Genomic DNA, 24138 nt, shown 5'->3' on the forward strand with positions numbered 1-24138 from the left:
CTAAACATCTTGGAAAGAGGAAGGAGCAGGTATCACATGACATCATTTTGCAGGATGTTCCATGGCAGCCATAACATAAACTTGCAATGTCTCACTTTTTCTTTCTCTCTCTCTCTCTCTCTAAATCATCTTTAGCCAAACATAGCACCCCTGAAACCGCAAGGGTACTAAGCAGTATTCGTGTGAATGGAGGTAGTAATTACACACTCTGCTGGTGGGTTGGTTCAACAGTAATGGCAGCCGAGGGTTGCATACACTCAAGTAATCTTGCATTTTAAAAGAAAGTTAAAAAATGGAAGTGGGTTTCCCCCGCATGGCTAGGTTAGTGTTCACTTAGTTAAATGGCATGTATATGTGATGTGAAGTAGGCTGGTTACTAGCTAGCTAGGCATGGCTGAATTACACAGTTTGCTAATGGTAAGCTTGAGATGAGTCGCGCTGTTAGCCATTTTGGTTTTTGAGAAAACAGTTAAAGGTGTGGTGGATATGATAAGCTTTGTGGCATAATTATACAATCATTTGGAAGGATGAGTTGTAAGGGAATGCCAGTAGGGGAAGATTAAATTGCAAAAATAGTTTTAGATATGAATGCCATTACATACCTCTCATGTATATGTTGCATTATGTTATCATGATTTGTCTATAGAACATACCCAATCAATAGTTTCTTTAATTTATAATTATATTGATATTACATATTTGTCTATCATGGCTTGGTAACAATGCTTGGTCTTTTCTCACACTTTTTGTCTTCTTGGGACACTTTTTAATGATATTATCGTCGTTGGGAAGGAAAAACCTCCCATGTGCTTGTGGCCCCCGAACATGTTTAAAACAAAACTGCCAACAGCTAGGTCACATAGGAGATTTTACTTTAAACATGTTCAGGGGCCAATGACACAGGAGGTTTTTCCTGCCCAACGACGACGTTATGCACTTCTACCTGCACACAGTAATATTCTTACACATAACACTTAACAGATCCCAAGAGACATCAACTACATCATCAATGCAAACTCATCAAGACCCGACTTCCAATCATTAAGTCTTCTCTCTGTCACGAAACCTCATCATATTATGCCCCAATGTGCAGATCAATCAAGTTGTGCTATTCCAATTGAAATCCTTACACCCCCTATGGAAAACATGATCTTAATCTTCCACAGGGACTGTGAATTTCAAATGGGGTTACCTAAATGGTGACTTCATTGGAAGTATGGGAGATTAAGGCTTTGTCTTCCATAGGGGGTGTATGGATTTCAACTGGAATTGCCTAATATCAGTTGAATCTTACCGTCCTAATAACCACCGGTACTACTAACATATAGGACTCATTATATTAACCATAGAACCCACTATAGTACATCTATCACACACAATATGGGTTAATCAGTACAACGTGTTGTCTAGAAAAGGGGAAGTAGGTATATGTGAAGAGAAAAAGATTCTCAAAGAGGGAGAGAGAAAGAGGAGCAATCCTATAGATTCTGAAATAATGTACTCAATGGAACCATCTTTGCTAGTTTTCTCCTCTTTTGTGCGACTTAGTTTGATTCACCAACAAGTGAGACAATAAACAGGTGTTTGACAAAATTATTCTTAACCTCTCATACCTTTTATAGGTTTGTGAATATCAAGTTAAGATGACAGCATCGTTTGATTTTGTTTTTACTCTGCACTGCAACAGATTTGGTTTATAATGATTGTTCAAACTGTCGGTTTTAAGAAAGCAGTGTATTGTTAAGCCCGTGCCGATAGACTTCTTTTTGATATTGGAGGATGCCAAGCGCTATTAGATTGTTCATGTTACTTGATTTGTAATGGCAAGGATAGAGGGGCTTTGTCAAGGTAACCTGTTTTGAGTTGACTCCTACTACTTGACTTGTAAATATAGCTGCAAGTCAAGTAGAACATTGATGGTATATCTCAGAAACGTAATCAAATATAAGGGGTTTGATCATCAATTCTCTTGACCTGTACCTCCTTGCCATTTTAGCTTGTGTGTGCATCTTTGTCTTTTATCTTCACAGTATTTGTCTTTTCTGTCTTTCTGAGTTGCTCTTTCTCTCCCTTTTATTTTTGTTCTCTGCCCTTCTCATTTCTCCTTCTTTTGCTTCCTCTCTCATACTTAATCTCATTTGCTTTAGATGCACTGCATGTAGTCCTTTCTTAGATTCTTCTTGGTATTTATGAGGTCCCTTCTCACTATCATTTAACAGAACAGCAACCACTCTAGCAAACCAGTAAATAATCAGACCAATAATCTCAAGTTCCCTTTTTGGAGTGTAAGACCAAACAAGATGGCTAACCTGTGTAGACTCTTTGAAGCAATTTTATTGAGATACTCTCCATGCTCATTCAATTATTCAAGGAGAATGCCCTCTTGCCTGCTGCATGGGATGGAGTCTAAACAAGCAATAGTTATTAAATATTGTGAATATTTATACTTTTAAACTTGCCTGATATATTTTTATACAAAATCTCAAACCCATGTGCTACTACATCTGATAAAACATAAATTAACTATTTAAGCAGGATAAAAACAAGAGCCTTTTTAAAACAGCATCCGTCCAGAGCTAATAATGTAGTGCGTTAGCTTGGCCTGGGACTAACATGGATGAGTAGAGCATATTGAAACTTGAGCCAGAAAAGATGCTTGGTCTGTCTAAGGACCCATCGTATGTCCAAATGAAAAGTAGGCCATACATAGGTAGATACCGTCTCAGTCAGACAAATTGAATTATGTGACTTAATTACACAAGGAATTCAAACATTAACTACAGGAGACATTGAAACAATTATTTGACTAGTTGAATATTTGACAACTTTGCTGCATTTTAACCCTAAATAAAAGATGTTTTGTACTCCATCCACTTCATGTATACCAACACCCCACGTGGCCTCAACATACTCTGTGAGTGAATCAATTTGAAAAGGCACCAAAGAGCAGCTGGTACACTGACATTTTAAGAAACAAATGGAAGGGTTTTGAATCAGGTTATTCCAGTTGAAATCCATACACCCTCTGTGGAAGACATGACCTTAATCTTCCACACCGGGAGTGAGAATTTCAAATGGGGTACCTGAATGTGATTTTTTACGGAACATAGATAACATGGCCTTATAACGTGATCTCATCAATATAGGCATATAAGCACAATCTATCCTCCATATTACTACATATTTGTAATGCAATCTTTGTTAAAACACCACTTATACATTGGTCAAGTGAGAACTATATAATAACGAGCTGTCTTATGGCAATTACACTTTTAATTGCCTGTAATGGTGAGACATTATTTAATGTCAAGTATCCACTACTTATATGATATGATATAGGCATTTGTGTATACAAGAACTCATTTGTGATAGAATGTAATGGAACAACAATTTGAACTGAAGATAATGTTGTACAGTTGATGTCATGGGATATTTTCATCTTGGGCTATGCATCTACTTCACATAGGCCATGAGCCATTATTTAAGTTGATATTCACCAAATGCTATCTTCTGAAGATAGCAATTGAGAAGTTTTAAATTCTTGATTTTCTTTACTGAAACTGAATATTAGATCAGTTGAGTTGCTGTCTACTGAAGATAACTTTTGAAGTATAGCATCTCTATAATAAATAGTTTTGGTTTAACTTTGTCTTTACATTAAAAATAACAAAATTTCAACTTTCTTATATCTTTCAGACCCACGTGAAAGTCCTCGAGACCCCCACAGACAACTCATCTACGTTAGTGATATTAACGGTGGTTCTCGTCGCATGCGTACTGGGGATTTTGATTGCCGTCATTTCAGTCTACTGCTTCCGTCAGAAGGTGAAGATCAAACAGAAACTGCAGGGATTGGCATCTGGATCTGCCACAGAGACGGAGGCCTCGGCTGATTATCAGGTAAGCGAAGATAGAGGGCATTTGTCTGTGTGTAAACCACCTGATATGTATTGTCATATAGGACAAAAGGCTGACATTCATTGCATACAATTGAGTTGCAGGTAATGGGTTGTTCTGGTTGAAATCCATACACCCTCTATGGAAGATATGAACTTAGTCTTCCACACAGGGAGTGTGAATTTCAAATGGGGTTACCTTAACCCTAACCCTACCCGTGGTTTTTTTGCTATCGGAAGGGAAAGAAGAAACGAAAAAGGAGAGAAGATGAAGAGAAAAGTCACTTGGCACCCCGGTATTTGAACCTCGGAATGCCACGCAGAAGATCCCCAGCATGTAGCACACAGGTGATTTATTCCCTGGGTATATATGACTTTGTCTGATTGCGTCATCAAGTCCAGTGGAACGCATGCACGCAGAGTGGTTTTAATAGTGAGCTTTAGTGAGTCCTAGTTGGGTTAGGGTTAATGGGTGACTCTATTTGAAATTTATGACATGCATGGATTTCAACTGGAATAACCCAATGCCGAGGATTTTAAAGGGATAGCTGCATTTGCTAAAAAAAAAGTATGTATGTACTTTTATTCTTGTGCAATGCTCAGGTAAAAATGTCAAATTCGGAAACCATGGTTTAGATATGAATGTGAACCGCAGGGATAGCCAGTTATTAAGAATAATTGTATGAAATAATCATGATAAATGACGACCTTAAATGCTAGTTGATAATTTGGTGCAGTAGTCAGTAGACAGAGAATCTTTCCGATTGACCTTAAAGCCTGTACCAGCTGTGTAGCATTGGCACTAATAAGAATGAATGTTTTGCCATCCAAACTAGAATGGTTGTATCAAACCAATGCACATACACATGGCAAGCAAATTTATTGCTTAAGAAAATCCTTAACATTTCAGAAGTACCCGTCTTAAATCTACCAATTTTAATTGAAACTAAAGCCATCTTTATAATATTAATAGGTTGTATGCAGGTTTGAAGTAGGTACACGTAATTATTCAAAAAATAGAGAATAGGCATGAAAGTACAGAGACACATTGTATGTAGGGATTACATTTCTGATATAATTAGTAAATTTAATAGCTAATCTGCATAAATTTGGAACCAGATTGAGCTTACTAAATTGAGAGAAAATACATTATTCTCTGCAATTATAAAAATGTGCTATCATTTGGAAAATATGTTTCTTTACTTTGATATTGATTATCATTATTATAATGATTCACGTGAGAAATTTATTAAATCTGTGGCTTCCCCCACCTCTCATTACCGTGATGATAATTAGATATTTGGGATTGGAGTTTGTCCAGTAAATCTATACTACGTGGAAGAGGACCCATCTGTTGCACCATTAAAAATCAATTATATATGAAAATGCAAAGCAGGGGTATTACAGATAATTTGTTTGATGCCACGTGTTGTACAAGGTAAATATTTGTTTCTAGTTCATTCTTTTGTGAGAACACACTGAGATCAATTTTGCTTGAACACATAAATTTTGTTCTTCAAAAGCAGATTGCAAGTATCAGTGATCATAGTTGATAATTTACATTCTTTTTTTGCAATAATTAAGTAGTGCAACAGGTTTTGAATGCTTTTGTGCAGAAATTTGCTCCATGCGTGTTGACACATTATATATATGAGTATCAAGCATACCATACCTTCTGCATAATCAAATTTTATTCTTTGGTAGATATGAGAATAAATTATATTTTCTGAATTGTTCATAGAAAAGAATCATAAAATTGGAATTACTTTTCTGATATTTAGACCAGCACATTTGACCAAAATGAAATTGGAATTACTTTTCTCATTTCTGATAATTATAAGACCAGCACATTTGACCAAAATCTGCATTAATGTAATGGCTCTGATCAAATCAGTTGGATTTCTAAGTTGTTTTGTATTATTTTATGCTAGTTCAGTTCAGTTCATTTTTAGATTTCTATTTTATGCTAGTTCAGTTCAGTTCATTTTTATTTTCAAGCCATTCTATTTCTTTCAGCTTCTTTCAAACCATTCAAGCCAAACAAGTTCTGGAATGTTACCTTGATCAAAAGGTCAAGTTCTAGGTCTGTGTGTCAGGAAAGAATTCAAACAAAAACATTCATTGTGTTTTCTATTAAAATGAATTCAAAGCGTTACCAAATTACACTGAAAATTCCTGGGAAAAATAAACTATCACCTTTATAAAATCAATAAAAAATATTTGTAACACCCTGCATAGTATATAAATCAGACAATTGTTTTTGGATGAAAAAGCAATACAATTATCTGTTTTCTGCATGGCTTATTTGTAACGGTGTACTGCATCTATTGTTCAACGAAATAATAGTTTCTACTCAGATGCATATCGCAGCCAATATGTGTGAATGAAATGAAAATGAAAATAGTATTATGTACATGGAATAAATTTGCATAGACACCAGATTGCATGGTATGTAAGTGTTTTGTATAATTTATGAATAAATCAGTTGCATTGGTCTGTTGGTAATGGCTGTTTTGTTATTAAATGCAGCTGGCGGAGCTTTAACAGACCAGTTTATGGTCCAATAGTGTAACAGTTGGAGTGCTACTGTTAGGGTGTGATGTGGTTAGTTTCTGCTCGGACTGGTAGTGTGTACTACATATACATCAGTGATATTAAACTTGCGTGGGCTATGTGGTCAGCGAGGTTGTCTGGTGTTTTCGGACTCTTGTCTTCAGCATGGGGTGTGCATGTAGCACCTATCTGAGATGCATGCTTGGCCAATGGTGGGGAACTTGGTCAAGTGACGTCAATGAGAATGATGTTCATCTGAGGACTAATCCTAGCTATGCAGATGGTGTACCAGATGGAAAATCAAGAGTAAGCTTGGTATTGGATGCAGTGAGCATCTTTGCTAGTTAAGGCATTATGTTTTGTGGGTCTTGTATGGAGGTGTTGGGGTTGCAAGCTTGGCACAGGCATAGAGGCTGTAGTCAGAGAGGTTCAACTGTGAGAGTTCCGACTCCACCATGTTTGTGTTGCTCATGGAGAGCAAAATTGTGCACGTTGATTATTTTGCCATACTCCTGGCAAACGTCATTTGAAAGTCTGTGCCTGTAATGTAACATGGTAATAACATAATACTAAGCACTACATGTGGAAACCATGGTGATGCTCGAGTTTATAAGAAGCCAATTATCTTTAGATTTTGGGCATGTGCTAAGAAGTGACAATCCAATATGGGGATTTACTATAGCATTATTCACAGCACTATCTGGAGTTGGAACTCTCTCTGGTCTAATCTCTTTGGCTGTAACTCAAACTTGAGGTTTTGTTCAACGACAAAGGTAGGATGTGTAATAAAAATTCCTTTCAAAAGGAATAGGGCGAACAACTGAGAAATTGAGAAATATTTGAATGGGCATTTTGCAATGCAAGATGCAATCTTAATTAGTCCATCACAAACCTTACTGTTTCCCAGTGTGGCTAAGGTTCTTTGGAGACTTTGGGTATTGCAGACTGCCTTGAAGTCTAGATTTTAAATTGTTTATAAACAATATGTCATATTGTATGGTGTATAACTGTGTACAGGTTCGGTAATGAAGCAAGTAACTAGTGACCTGCACATAAATTTCGATGGCTCAAAGGTATTGTTGTACCAGTCCCATTGATTTAATATTCAACTGATTGCATAATCATATAGGCAATCCAATTTCTACCATGTACATCAGTGAGGGTTTTTTATAAAGGGAAATTGAATGGAAACACATGTATTCAGTACCACAGATATCGTGTGGCTGGGGTAGGGTTCGAAGGAAATTGCTTTTGTAGTTTCTAACTAGAGTAATACAGAGTATATTTATTGTTCTATCTCTAATTGTTCTATTTACAAAGCAAAATATGTTGTATTTGTCAGAATTTTTTTTACTTAAAATATTGTTTGACTGTTAACGTCACTTGAAGAAGTTAATGCCCTGATGTGACTCTGAATCAAACAGCTTTCCATGGATGAATGTAAATACAAAAGCTTCTTTCATTTCATTATAGGTTCAACGTACGCTTTCAAGTATAGCAGTTATTCATTACCTTTCAGTCATAAAATGCTAATAATATTCTCTGTTTGACACTCCTAGCAACATGTTATAGCTATTGTTATCATAATATGAACTCACTGGATTTGATTGCCAGATATTATTATATGAATTAATTAGTTCCAAGATTAAAAACAAATAAAAAATTGATTAAATCCACAAAATCAACCAGGAACAATATCTTAATATGTGCTTGAAATGCATTTTGATGTGTATATAACTTTGCTAAAAATTACGCTAATTATATGAAAAGCTATTTCTAATGTAAATGTGTCTTTTCAGCACATCAGAGTTTTTCATCGTATTGTTGTTACAGGAGTGTCATGGGATTATAGAAAATTTTAGAAAAACATTCATTTTCTATTTTTTTTGCAACATGAAATGATAAATTGACATGATTACATTGTCACCTTAAAATACCAAGATGAGGACCAAATTAGCTATTCCAGTTAAAATCCACACTACCCCTGTGGAAGATTTTGGAAATAGCTTCCACAGGGGGAGTATGTTTTTCAAATACAATTGGTTAGGATTAGTCATTTTGAAACCCATACTCCCCCTGTATTATGGCTTTACCTATATCTTCCACTGCTTGAGTGAGTATTTTATAGGGAAGTTACCCAATTGAGTATTCTATTTGAAACTCATACTCCCACTGTGGAAGACTTTAGTTAAATCTTCCACAGAGGTAGTGTGGATTTTAAATGGAATAGCCCGAGCTATCATAAATGAAGATTATTGAATGTATTAAAATGTATTAAACTATCAGTTTCTTGCTTATGATACAAACTATACTTTAACCTTCTCAGGGAAATTACGCTTTGAATATTTGATTACCTCACACTTAGTTACCTCACCGTTACTTCACACCGGTTCCATGTGAAATACTGAATAATTTGTGAACTATTTCTACCCCCTCCAGGCTTGGTTCCCCTCCTATGTACAAAGGTATCTTTCCTCGCTAAACAATAAAATGTGCAGCAGCAAAAAAAAATGGGCTACTGTCAAAAGTGCTAATTTTTGTATGAGTAACATTTTCGCACTTTCGCTGTTAGTGCATCATGTTGCTTATGTTCAGTTTGGAAAATGGTTGGGTTCTGCATGTACATGCACGATGAAAGGTTTATAGTTTTTTTATTTCTAGAGGTTTCTTTTAATCTGGTTTGAAGAAAATGTGGGAAAAATTGAATATTGTTACAGGGTTACAAATTTCTAGGTTTTCAGTATCTAGAAATCTACCTTGAATGTATTCAAGCCCAAAGGAATAATGTGATAATAACTTACACCAAGTAAGTACTATATTTGCATTGATAAAAATTAACATATAGTAATGTAAATACACACTGTGACTTGTGTATATATAGAGGTATTAGCATATTTCTATTGTTTTTTGTTTTGTTCTTTTTTGAGTTCATTTGCATTTATGTTGATACATTTACTGAAAATGTCCACAAATACTGTTTTTTCTTCAATGTCTGCATTAAGTGATGGGTCATTATAATGGAATAACTCTGGAATAGCTTCTAGTTTAATCCTAATGCTAAAAATGCAACCATATTCCTAACCCTAAAATCTAACCCTTATCCTAAAATCTGACCTTTAACCTAATCTTGTGGGATGGCGGCAATGATAAAATCAATAAACATAATCTAAAAACTGAAGCATGAAATGCTGTTTGTCCATTTGAAGTGTTCATATCACACATTGGCACTAGCCCAACTCTAGAGGGGGTGTGTATAAATTTAGATAAACGGATTGAATTACTACACATCCCCCACCCATTTCATAAAGCTGGTAATCATTGTAATAAAGATGATAAATAAGGCACTTTACATCCAAAATAAAATCCAAAATTTATTTTATTTATTTATATTTATTTACATGCAAGTACCTGCACAAATTTGAATACATTTTCATTCATACAAATACATGTGATTATTTTGTGTCCTTAATTTGATAAAACAGTAAAATAGATATGTGCATATTGTGGGTTTTTGTGACAATTTGGTGGTAACATTTGCTGGTAAAGTGAATGTACTTTGTGATTTGTCATCACAAGCTAATGTTACTTGACAATTATATATTCTTCAACCATATGCCACCATTTGTCCTGATGATAAAAGTGCTTATGGTGCCTTGTTTTTAAGCTTTCCTATGCAGCTGTGGGACCAGCTACCAGGATGTGTGTTCATTTGTTTTGTTTTTAAATGTTTCCACTTTTAGTTCAGATTTGTGATTTTTCCAGGTAGGTTCTTATAAGTTGGTTTGATTTCCGTCCTTATGCAAAAGCAGCCTTATTGATCTCTGTTCAACCTTATTGAACTTAAATGTCCATAATACTACCCACTGTGAGTTTTTTCTTATGGTTTCTAGCATCAGTCTTCAGTTGTTTTGTGTGTTCTCATCGTAAATTTCTATATTTTACATGACGATGATTATGAGACAATCAAGTAAGACATAATAAGCCAAATCGCTATTGTAACTTCCGGTTTTTTTAGGACACTTTGCCCTTTGACCTATCTGGAAAATTGATTTTGAGATATTGACAAAATATAATTTAAAACTTGTTACTAGAATAAAAGCAAACTTAAAAAACATTATTATTAAATGAATTAATTATTTAAATATTTTTAATGATAACATTATGACAATAATAAATAAATTATTAATAATTACAGCAATTTTCCGATAGGTCAAAGGACAAAGTGTCCTAAAACTGCAAAAACTGTCCCACAATGCATTGCAAACTTCCAATGCCGATTGGGCTTATTATGATGAGACATATTTTCTGAGATTCCAAGTAGAATGAGAGTCATTCTATTTTAATTGTGAAAACCAATCAGCTATGCTTCTGGGGCTATTCCAAGATGCCAATATCATGCACACTAGCAGTGTATTTCTGAATTCCTTTTTCTCAACTTAATAAAAATCAAATGAGTTAACAAAATGGGGATCGAACCCAGGACCATTCCAATTAAAGGGACTCTCTTCACTACACCATTGAGGGATGAGCTGCCCAGGTTGTGATTGTAATTGGATGAGCTGCCAAATTTTAATCCGATATACAGATTTATTATTATAATTCCAAGTATTTGATCAAAACAACAATAGTTATGTAACTCACTTGACAGGTCTCAGTGTTAATTGGGGAGATGCACAGAATTACTGGTGAAAAAAGAAGCCATGCATGTTATGGCCTTGGATTTTCAATAGCACAATCTGGTAACTGAATTATAAATTTGGTGATGCAGAACAACAGTATGTGGTATAGGCCTACTGGTATAGTACATGTAGTAGGAGTGGTCAATCTCCTAGGATGTGTGCATCTGGCACTGGTAACCTGCTGGATCTCTGCAGTTCCTGTTCTGTCATTTTGGCATAAAGATGTGTTGGCTTAGTGATGTGATAGCCTGGGCCAAGGAGTTGTTTGATAAAATCTTAACTGATGATGGAGAAAGCAAAGTGAGTGATATTGTTGGAATTTACTTCAAGATCCAAAGGACTTCTTCTTCTTCTTCTTCTTCTTCTTCTTTGTAGTACTACACAATGTTCCTTTTGGAACTATTCCAGTTGAAATCCATACATGGAAGACATGACCATAAGCTCCCACACAGGGGTTTAGATTTTCAAATGAAGTCACCTATTCAGGTAACCCCAGACAGGGTCTAATTCTGCACAAACCCGGGCAAAGTTATTTCTATAGATCTGCTGCGCATTCAAATTGCATTGTATTGCATCGTAATTTCATTTGTGTATATGCTAATTATGTTTACACAACATGAATCACGTGTTTTCAACAAACCGATAATAGGTGATCAAAAGCGATCGGAATGTTACAAAAGTACAGATCGCATTCAGCTAACTTCATATGAGATGATCTTTGGAAAAATACGGCATAATTTGTCTTGGTGTTTGGGGAATGCCATGCAGTAAAATATTAATACGTTGCAGCAATTCATGATTGACAACTAACAATCGGCGTGTCCTTCGTATCCTCCACTGTCAATTTCTTATCCACTCATTAATCCTTACAAAAGCTTTGTGTTGATACGTAATGTGTGGAGGCAAATTGCAATAAGTACAATGAAATAATGAGTAGGGCGGGCTCCGAGGCGGGTTTCTTCTTCATCTTACATAACAGTATTGTTCTCCAAAAAAACCCGGAAGCTTGTCGTTTGGAGCTCTAGCTGAAATACAGCAAGATAATGTAAGATAGTAAATATAAACCTGTATTTTAGCTAGAGTATCTCGAGCTAGGTAACCCCATGCTCCGTTTGAAATTCACACTCCCTGTGCGGAAGATTAAGGTCATGTCTTCCAATGGGGGTTTATGGATTTCAACTGGAATAGGCCAAAGTAGTGCAATTTAGAATGTTATAATTGAGCAGACGTACTCCATGCATGTAATGTTGCTGCGGGAGGATCACTATTCCTCCTCCACAAGTCTGTTACCTTACCGGCATTGAACAAAGCCGGTACCCATTTGTAACCTGGATGGGGTGATAGGGGTGAAGAGCCTTTGCTAAGTGTAAACATGTGTTTACGCTGCAGGGATTTGAACCCACAAGCTCAAGCTACCTGAAAATTATGAGTCAAAGTCAGCGCCACTGTGCCACTCGCACTCGCAGTACAAAAATTGTAAAATGGGTAATTTGACTTCCTTTCCTTTCAGGACAATTAATTTGATTAATTGAGTGCAAATTTATCAAATGGCTGTGTGGTCATTCAACTTCTTTGGTAAATTGAAAGGCTATTTTAATATGCGCTGAAGTCTTTGCTCAGTGCACACTTCTCTATATCAGGACTATGCTGATTTATTGATTGGCTGACCATAAGGCATTAACACTCCGGATATGGTTGTAAGTCGTGTTTTTCAACCAAATTTTGGGAAATTTGAAGAATTGCCATTACTATAGGTTTCAAATCTTCATGTCAAATGCATTCAGTGGGTATGGAGTATGTACTAATATGATTAGTATATATACTGAAGTATTTCTTAAGATGTTTCTTGGTAATTAATGTGATGGTGAGACTTTATAAAGTTGAAATCAAATCCTCTTGTGAGCCTCATACAAGGTTTTAATTGATAGTCGTGCACAAGATGGCTCATATCCTACGATATCATATCATATTTCATCTGTGAGCATCATGAATTAGTTAGACAATCAAATTTGTAGAAATAAGCTTTAAATTTATGCAGCCGCAAGATATTCATAAGCAGCATTGCAAAAGGGGAGCGGTGAACGTCCTTTGCACTGTATACATGTTCAGGGGCCTGTGGGATTTCATGCTTTAGCGTTATCCACAGTTGCCTTTTTAGAAGGCTAGCTTATAAAATTTGCATGTGTTTTGTTGGCAGATCTATGAGACTAAGTGCTTGTTCTCTCTTTATGGGCTTTGTATGCTGGTACTTCATCTAGTCTAATCTACAAAATTTATATAATATAATTTTCTGTATTTTTTCTTGGAAGTACTTTTTAAAAATCTGGCTGTTAGTTTGATGATACAAATGATAATAATGCAAGTCTCGCTTGCAAGTATACTTAAAATCAGGCCTCTGTGGGTTGTGTGATGATTCAAATGATATTATATAATACGTAGTGACTTGTGTCCAGAATTTTGATTAGGCTACTGGCATGTTTTCAATTTGATATAGTCCCAGTACACAATAAATGAAATGTTTGGTTTAGTAAGTGACTTTTCATTATACACTACTTAAAAAATGCAATTGATCAGAATATGATAATCTTGATTTTACCTTCTTTCTTTTTTGTTCTTTTGGTGCTGACCAAAGTGTTTTTCAGTAAAAGTGTTTTTTACCAGGAAGTTTAATAGTGCAATATGTTCTTTTGCCTAAACATTACTGAATGAAATGACACTTACCTATTTTGCATAATGCTATTATCTGTTCCAAATCCAGTGACATCTCACACATATTGTCCTGGGTGTAGGGGTTATGCTTATGGTCACTGGAGGGCATGAAAACCAGCATTACAGCCCATGTTGATTTTTTATAGTAAAATGCTAATACCTATAACAATACATCCAAAGGTTTAAGATGTCACTGGAGCTGGAATAGATAATAGTAAATAAGTCTGATCCTTGAATTTCTTTGAGTAGTGTAATTGTGGATGTTTGGTGTTGCAAGTTCTTTTATTGGGTATTTATATGGTCTAATGGAGCGGGTCTTTTTCATTATTCCTGGGCAGATTCTATGAAGCAGAGAAGATGTAAAAGAAGGAGATAGATCCAGCTATCCTCAAACAAAATATGTGTGTTGCCGCTCATTCAAAAGCAATCACGCTATTTAGGTTTAACAATAAAATACAACAAAAGGGTTCGAACCCATGCCGGGTGTGATACACAAGTTGCTGCTTACTGGTTTTAGGGAAAGGTCAGTGTCTGTATACCATCAATACCATGCATACCATGCATGCAGATCCTAACATCCAGTTTATTTCAAATAAAATATGACCGAAGTTCCATGGCAAATAATAATTTTGCACGCTTGGTTACGCTTTCAACCTCTACGATTTATGATACAGACTATTTTCAATTATCAAAATATCTTTATTAGGTTTGCAGGAAATGACAGGAAAATACATTAAAACAATAAAATATAGGGTACCTGCAGGTAATATGGGACCATTAAGGACGTTTAGCTTATTTGCATAAAAACTAAAGAAGATATGCCCACAAGAGATTGTTATGATGAACAACCTGTCCTTTAAGATTAATAAAACAGGCAATGTTACCTTGTTTTTATGTTTGTTTGGGCGCTATGGCGTCAAAATGACGTCATCGTCAAGTGTCCCATATTACCTGCATGTGCAGGTAATATGGGACACTGTGTTATCTCTATGGTGAAAATCAAAAAGTTCAGAAAATCACTCTTTTGTTCTAAAAACATTTTTGTCACATGATTTTGAATGTTAAATGCAAATTTCTACAAGAAAATTCAATTTTCTAAATAGTTTTGCTTTTCGCATTGACAATGCACACAATTTCCTATGTGTCCCATATTACCTGCACCCATTCAGTTGAAAATCAGAGAAAATAATCATTTATAAAAGGAAAGTGCCACTTGTCAGTGGAATTTTACCTGCTGATAAGCTTAACCCATCACCTAAAGATCATAAAAAATTACAAATGCCCCCTCAGTACCAGAGTTTTTGGATACACAATCATAAAATGTGACGTCATTGATTTTAAAAAAAAAAAAAAAAACGACATAATTATTTGGGCAATTTCACTCTTTTTGGCATTGATTTCCAAGAGTTTGATACACAGACTCCAAAACTGCATTTCTAGAAGCACAATTGATGTCTCTAAACACTTAACAAATCAACTTAAAGTGTTTACCTTCTCTAAGCTACTTTTTGTTAAAATGAAAACAGGTGTCCCATATTACCTGCTGTCCCATATTACCTGCACCTACCCTAGATGATCAAAAATCATCCCGTTTCTAACAAAATCCTAAAACACTCTCCTAAATAATTAATATATATTCCAAAATGGGCGGATTTTTTTGGAATCTTTACAAAACTACATTTCTTTCTTATAGTATCCACGTGCGGTATCCCTGTAGAGCAACATCAGGTTCTTAACACACACGTGTCATACTTTCAAAGAATTATCTATAGAAACATTGGATATGGTTTCAATTCTGGAGTGAAAATTAATCAACCGTAGTCGGCAAGGCACATCACATCAAAGGCTACTTTCAAGTAGATGTGTAACTACTTGAGAATAAAGGACTATGAATAGGTGCGACAGGATAACCTACGGGATTATCTCAAGGATATAATTCCGTTCTTCCTCCTTCTTTTTCAACTTTCCTGTATGAAGGCATTTGGGTAAGAAGGCACCAATAGCTGCCAGGTGTCATATGTGTACAATATTGAATGCAGAAATGGTCAAATGTATATAGGGCAGCTATTGCAGATAGGTTTGGAATACAATTGGTCATCTGTACAGCTAAGTAAACACAAATATACTTACATCAGCTGAGAAAATCTCATAAATGTGCAAGTTGCATATTTTTGTACCCTTATGAGATCAAAATTTTGCTATGATCAAAAAGATCATGCATGGTGAATAGAATGTATGTGTGCAAGTTTCACATTATAATGCTTACGTAGCAAAGTTTCACATTGGTGAAAAGTTAGACGAGTACACCTGTTATTTGTTTTGAAATCAAGCAGCCACTTTAGTAGTTAAGATTATGTAGAAAACTAGGTAGGCTTTTTAATGTGCAGTTATATCTTACACACTCAATTGTAAATGCTGTTAATGGCATTGCAACAATGTGATAAATTACAGGTATGATTTGTTGCGGGGAATACAAGAAGGGTCTGTAGATCCACATAAATATCAAGTGCATACGAAGCTTTTGTTAGACATTGAAGTAGGTCCTGTCAGTTTGTTGTAAGTTTTGCAGCATACAAGCAAGGAATCAAATCAACTGGGATTGGCCTGTTATAACCCAAAACACTACTTGAGATCCGTATTCTTTGAGCCTCTTGTAGCATTGGTTCTGCATGCTTACAAGTTCCGACTTGCAGATGAATTGAATTTGCTACATTTGGGCTAGTCCGAGTGTTTACAATGGTGAAAGCTAAAACTGTAGTATTTTCCCTTCTTGTTGTTGAAGTGCCATGCATTATGTTGCCATAGTGTGGAAGATTGTTAGGCATGTTTCGGATCAGATCTGAGGCCATGGTGAAGAAGTCGCTAGTTGTAAAGTCAGTGTACACTCTCGGTTGTAGAATGGGCTATTCCAGTTGAAATCCATACACACTGTATGGAAGACATGACCTTAATCTCCAATACAGGGGGTGTAGATTTCAGATGGAGTAACCCAATCTAAAATTCACACTCCCTGTGTGGGAGAGTAAGGTCATGTCTTCCATAGAGGGTGTAAGGATTTCAACTGGAACAGCCTGTTACCTTCAGAATAATGGACAGAGTAAAGAATACTGGTGTTTGCATAAACAGTGTATGGAATCCCCTGATGGAAAATGGAAAATTATACCGAAAAATAGATATCAGTTCAGATAGCCTCCAGGGTGTGTGTGACTTACAATAGTAGTAGATGACCTGGGGGACCCGCTCTGTGATGGGAAATGGGTCGCTGATATTAAAGGTACCCATTTGTATCTTATAAATACACAACCTGAGCACAAACGAGTACAAAAATGGAGCTGAAGGGTTCGGTCCATTGTGAGCTGAAATGTTGGGAGTTTCCTAGATTTTGATTTTGCTTTTTAAATGGTTGAGTGCAGTGCAATATACCATATTCACAAACTATCATTCCATTTTATTGCTTTCATTTTTACCCCCCACTTATTAATTTCAAATTTTAAAGTCAAATTGTGATATTTTGATAGAAGACATTGGTAATAAAATCTATAAAGCCAATTTGTATAAATTTCAAATGAAACTACACCCTTTATGAAGTCATGGTGATCTCCATTTGTAAATTTCAAATGGGGTTACACTCCATTTCAAATGTGAAAAGGTCATGTCTTCCATAGGGGTGTATGGATAACAACTAGAACAGCCCAAAGTGTGCAAATGACAACCGATAAAATTGCATAGGTGTGAATTTCAAATCTCAGTAAACCTGAAATATAGTCATAAAAGTTTCATTTCATCAGCAATGTTCAACCTCCCTATTGACACATGCGTGTTGCAAACCTGTTATCCTAGCTACAAATCTGTGTGCCTTGTGGCAAATCAGTTCTGTTGGGGACAAATTGAATGGCAACCATAAATATACATCTTAAACATTGACAAGGAGCAGTAACAATGATACCCAACTTGTTTTCCAGGTCATATTGTATCCAATAATAGATACGAGCATATTGAACTTTAGATTGAAGCATGAGAGTATGAAAAGAAGATGAAGTACAGATTAAGGAAGAATATCCCTCATAGTTTTTTCATGGAGATCTTATCCATTTGTATCGCATAGAATCCCCGTAGTAGATCTGCCATCACATCAATTCTATATATTTCTCTCTATCTCCTCACAGGATCTGTGCCGCCAGCGAATGGCGAGCAAATCATCGGAGAAACCAGAACCACTTAGCCGAATCAGCAGCGTAGCAATGAGCGAGGGCGCACAGCCAAGCCCGTCGAGCCGAAGCAGCACGTCATCATGGAGCGAGGAACCAGTACAGTCTAACATGGATATATCTACAGGCCATGTAGTTCTGGTAAGTGATGACATTTAAACCGGATGCATATTAAAGTAACATTTATTGAACTTTTTGTCACATCTTAAAATGGAATTATGCAATATCAAATATATTAGGTTGCAAGCAGTACCAATCTATTCTTTGTTTTTAATAATGGAAAATGTTTGTCTCAAAGCTGCACATATTGACTTAATTTAAAAACAAATGTCGACTGCAGACGACAAGTTTAAAAAAAATTTATTTTTTTTCATGGTATTTTGAGAAAAAAAGTAAATTTTCATGACCATTTTGGAATCAGCATGAAAAAAAAAATGTCTGCATTTCTTTTTTGTCATATCGTGTGATTTTACAAACGCGCGCGCAAGCTTTGAGACAAACCTTTTTTTTGCCTAATGGAACATGTTAGAAGCAAGCTGCACTGTATTGAGCATTAACCATAGGCTAAACCCAATAAATTTTAAGTCCTTGCCCTATTTAAACAAGGCCTGATAATCTTGTAATTATTGCATATCTTTTTCATCCTTACACAATTCCAGAAATAAAACGTTCTCCAATTCCTCTTTTTGGTATCCTCCATGATCCTCTTGTGAATTGCCAGTTTTGTATCCTCAGTTTTGGCACACTTTCGCATCTCATTTCACAAGAGCATTAGGCTTGTTTTTAATATGTATTATGTAGGCTTAACATTGACATAACATAAATGCTATAGATGCTTTACCATGTTTTAGTGAGAGCGTTTCAATGATGTATTTAGCTTGAGTAGTCATTATAGTGTTGGATTTTGTTCATCTGTGTACATATGTTGTAAGCTCCTCTACAGAGTGTCCCAAAATACATACCCTAATAATGTAATACTGACAAATTGTCCCATCCCAAGTTGTAAAAAAAACAATACCCTGGTCCAACAAAGCATCTGATTTATTTTAATTAGATGTCTTTCAAAAAAAGATTTCTGTAAAGGTTTTTTACCAACTTGATGAACAGAATAAATATTTATTTTATATTTTTGGACTAAACCACTTTTATTTTATGAATACTTGCTATTTACAAAGAAAAATGATGTGGATGAAAAGCAAAATGAGGCCCACTTTTATTTAGGACATCCTGTACCTCCTTGTCAATATGTAAATCCTATTCACTTGTTTTTTTGAAAATAAGGATGATACATGTCACGCTGCAGAAACAAAGCCGTTCTGTAATTGCACGTCTAAATCCAAATCCGTTGTCATGCATTATTATAGAATGGTGATAGAATACATCATTCTTAACTCAATACATTGGTTACTTAAGCCGGTAAGCAAATCCTTTGGAAAATCTCAGTCTTGGCACTCCGCTCTTCAGAAGAATTTGAGCTAATAATGGTGTAAGAATCAAAACTTGCTCAACTTGGGTAACATGAACGGATATATCGGCAAATTGACAGCAGTTAATCGTAACATTGTCACTCAAAATGTATCGGCCATTGCTGCTGTCAAAGAGAGGCTAATAAATCACTTCATGACAACTGTTAGCAGTTCAATAAAATAGACCCAGTTCCATATAAGCGGTATTGTTGCCTTTTTGTGTCCCAGGTGTAAGTTTTGATCTCTAAGTAAACACGGAAACTCTTGTCAGTAAATCCCTTCCAATGATGTCGTTTGTCACTCTTTTCCCCTCAAATCTGTGCTTACAGAATACACTCCAGTGCTCCAGTTACAGAACCGGCGTATTTAGGGATTTAGTTTTAGCGTCAAAAAAAGTTTAAAAATATGGAGTTATTGCAAAGGAATTATCTTGGGTTTACAGCTGCTAGGCTTTGTGTGCCATTTTTGGTTTGTCACAAAAGTGATTCAACTCTTGAGTGCTAGACAGAATAGGATAAAATAGAGAAAATATCCTGACAAGAAAAAAGCTTATTAGTCCATGGCTTATTCGGCTGTATTCTTGTGTATACCCTAAAAACATGCAGTGTTATTCAGCAAGTATGCGTTGTAAAGGGACAGCCATGTCGAGCCAGAAGCTTATGGTGACTGCTTGCTTGTTTTATTCCAGTCGAGATGTAAGAAATTTGCTAAAGTGTTTGGGGCTTGAATCTCGAAAATATCCAATGCCATTTGCCTCCTGGAGGGGGCAGGTAAACCGTTATGTGATGATTGTGTGCAGGGCACGATTCAGCAGTATTTGACAACCCTATTTACATTGGGTATTTCTGCCAAGCCCTGCCTGAATTTGAATGTTTCCTCAGAGCGGTGTTGTGCAATAGACGATGTTGATGGAAGTAGTGGAAAGGAAATAGGTGCATTTGTAAGTTTGCAGAGGACTGATAATCACAATTATATGTGACCGAACCAATATAGATAGGGCTGTTGCAGTTGAAAACTATACATCCCCTGTGGAAGACATGACCCTAATCGTCCATACAGGGAATGTGAATTTCAAATTGGGTTACCTAAATGAGTGACTCCATTTGAAATCTTCTGTGTGGAAGATTATGGTCATGTCTTCCATAGGGGTGTATGGATTTCAACTGGAATCACCCATTATAGTCTCATCTTTAAAGACTGATTCCTTTGACAAGTTTGAACACATCAAATGATGTGCTCAACTACATTTCCTCATAGCACTGCTGATAAGTCTCATTCCCAGTTAGTGTTGGCTAAAATGTTGGGAAATGTGGAAAGCCACTGCTGCATACACTCTTAAAAGCTGTCCACACCCACCTGTTTTGTCTCATTGTCCATCTTGCTTAACTTCCTTTTAGTCTCTTTTCTATTTGTTGTCCATTTATGAAAGGCAAAACGCCATCAAGCAGTCTGCTTTCCACTTGCTCTTTTCACACAAGCATGGATTGAATTGCCACTTTCAGCATAGGTTTAGATTTGGCTTTTATTTGGCACTTACCCTAACCCATCTTTCATAAGAAAATTTGAATTAGACTTTACATTAAAAATCTTTGCATTAGACTTTCATCAAATCCTGTCTGCATGGTTTCAAACATCAGTAGGGCTGTTGGGGAACATATCTGCCATTTTGCTTCAACAAATGAGTAGTTTTTAGAGCAATGACACATATTTGTAGAGTCGTTCAATTTTATATGCAGGAGGAAGTCTGATTGCCCAGAGAAAACCTCCATGAATGAGTGCAAATTAGGAAAACTGCAGCTAGAATGTTGCAATAAAAAGCAGCATTGAGTTTAACTTGATAAATCACTTGACACTCCCATCGAAATGAGATGACAAGCCTTGGCTCCAGTCTAGCAGGCAAACCAAACCACTGTCTACCTTGCCAGCATGTTTGGTTCCAAATGTTATAGATGGGTTTTGTACACACAGATGATAAAAGAGATGTACCTTAAATAAACACCATAGAAATTACGTTCTTCTTATCTTACATGGCATTTGATGCCTTGTACCGTCATGACTCTCCTTTAGAAGTGCCTGCCTCCCCTATATATAAAACACACAATCATCATGAATGGCTGGTTTCGGGCTTTTTTCTCAACTCGGGTATCCTGTCGCTAGGGTGAGCTTTGTATAGTTGCAATGTCAGAGGACTTCTTGTTTAGTTGATGTTGGCTACTGGCTGTTTTTGATTCATTCAAACTTAGGTTTCACTTCCTATTTGTGCGGAGTACTTGGCGAAATAAAGAGAAGATTGATGTTTAGGAACAGAATTTGACTGTTCTTGCAGAATAGTAGTAATATTATAGAAGAAATGATGGATGATTATGTAAGAATTTAACACAAACCTTTCCTTCCTTCCCATTTTGAGTCGCTTCAGATATAATAATGCAGGTATATCATAATTATGTATAGAATAGATGTTTCTTTAAATTGCCATACCGCTATGAAAGTAATTCAAGTTTAAAGGCAAACATTGGATTTAATGAAGATTTACAAGATTTTGATGAAGATTTTCACTGCTATCTTCAGTAGATAGCAAGTTTGCTTCCATCGTAAAAGAGTCCCATTTTGAAAGAACTTCAGTAGATACCGTAGCAAGTTTGCTTCCATCATAAAAGAGTCCCATTTTGAAAGAACTTCAGTTGCTATCTTCAGTAGATAGCAAGTTTGCTTCCATCATAAAAGAGTAAATCTTCCCATTTTGAAAGACCTTCAGTTGCTATCTACAGTAGATAGCAAGTTTGCTTCCATCATAAAAGAGTAAATTTTCCCATTTTGAAAGAACTTCAATTGCTACTTCAATTGCTATCTTCAGTAGATAGTAATAATGTTGTTCACCTTTCTCTCACACCAAATGTACGGTATGTCTTATTATAATCAACATGATCAAGAAGAAAGCAAAATTAAAAGAAAGAATAATTCTCACACAAGTTTCCATGCTTTTTTTGTCAAAACTGGAACACATTAATAAGTATGAGCCTGCACTAAGAGTATTTTTACCTTTCAGATATAAAAGGGAGATAAACCTAGCTAAGAGAAGTCTATGCAGCAATAAGTCTATCTTCAGATAAAGATAGCTTTAATAGCATGGCCTCTGGCCTCTAGTGGATCACAAGGTTCCCCATAGTAAATGAATTTGTACATAAAAACCTTGTCTTTAATTCTAGACCGTAGGCAGTACGTGTTACAGCGTCTGGCAATTTCACAAGCAATAACCCATCCGAGCGACGAAGACGACATTATTTCTTTTCTCTCATCCTTATTATTTTTTTTCCTTTTTTCATTTTCTAGTACTTTGCCTTTGGTTATGCAATTATTACATCAAGTTTTTTCTCTCACTGCCAAAATAGGGAGTGTTTACACTCCTGTAACATAACTATTTTACATTAATTCTTCGTGGTGTATTATAGATTTAGCAGGAAATTGGTACTTCTTTCAAGGAGAATGACACAGCTTATTATGATTAAATGGTTTTCTTTACAATTCAAACTGGAAGTCTTGTAGTAATTTGGTGCTGATTATGAATGGTAGGCCTGTATCACTGGTTGTCACACTGTAGAAATGTGATTTTTAAGGATAGAATTAACATTTTTTACATCAACACAATAACAAGTTTTTAGTCATGTTTAAACCGTATCTTTATACTTATCTTTTGCAGCAGGTTTTATTATCCTGCATAATTAGTACAAACTGTAAACTATCCAAAAAGGATGTTTTGCCTACAAAATGTTAAAGCTAAAAATACTCCCTTTTTGACCACTAATAAAAATGGCTTAAGTCTTAGAATAGAAACAAGCAATTTTGAGTAGTCGACATGCGGATAGAATTTTGAGTGTTTTCCAACCTTAAAGTGTCTAGCTTTATTGGGAATATTGATCAAATTCTGTTTTTTCTTAATCTGAGTACACAAAGCAAGTTTATGTTTCTTGAAACAAAGGAGCCGGATGAATGCATGGAACCCATTTTTGACTGTTACTAATGGCTACTAAGATTTACTACTAGACCCAAGAGTGTGATTACTAAATCAAGTTGGATGCGGCAAAGGAAGGACTCTAAGGCAATAAGGGTACACAAGGCACGGCCGCAAATGGAAAGTGATACGCACAGTGCTATTAATTCTGGCCGGGTTGTGTTTAACAGCGTGTGTTTTATGGGTAAATAGTGGCGGGTGGGTGGGCGCTTCAGCGATATAACCTGCCATCTGTGACTGATTGACCCATGATGGGGGTATTGACTGTGCACGCTGAGGTCATCATTCAGCAGATCAATCACAATGATTGAGGCGCTTTTACTTTTTTTGAATCAAGCTCCCTAGAGTTGGTTAAAATTTACCGGTAAGTCATTTCTCAATACCGGTGAGCGAGACAGGGAATTGCAATGAAAAATTACATTCAAATGAGCTTAGTGATACTGACATGTGTGATGAAGTATGATGGCAACTTGTATAGTGTGTAGATTGATGGTTGCTCATGATGAGCAGAGACAGCAATTTTTCTGATGAATGTCTATTTTTCATGCATAAAATGGGGATGGAGGATGAAGGGACAGGACACGACAAATGCCAGTATGTACATGTCTGCGCTCGTAC

General features: G+C 35.9%; 1 protein-coding gene across 1 annotated transcript in view; it reads left to right on the forward strand.

Moving 5' to 3' along the window:
• Nucleotides 1–24138, forward strand: part of LOC140151070 (uncharacterized) — a 531056-nt gene that overhangs the window by 473460 nt on the left and 33458 nt on the right. Inside the window, 2 exon segments of the mRNA XM_072173269.1 lie at nucleotides 3697–3900; nucleotides 18004–18186. Of these exon segments, the coding sequence (XP_072029370.1) occupies nucleotides 3697–3900; nucleotides 18004–18186 (387 nt within the window).

This window comes from Amphiura filiformis, chromosome 4 (assembly GCF_039555335.1).
Source record: "Amphiura filiformis chromosome 4, Afil_fr2py, whole genome shotgun sequence".
NCBI lineage: Eukaryota > Metazoa > Echinodermata > Ophiuroidea > Amphilepidida > Amphiuridae > Amphiura > Amphiura filiformis.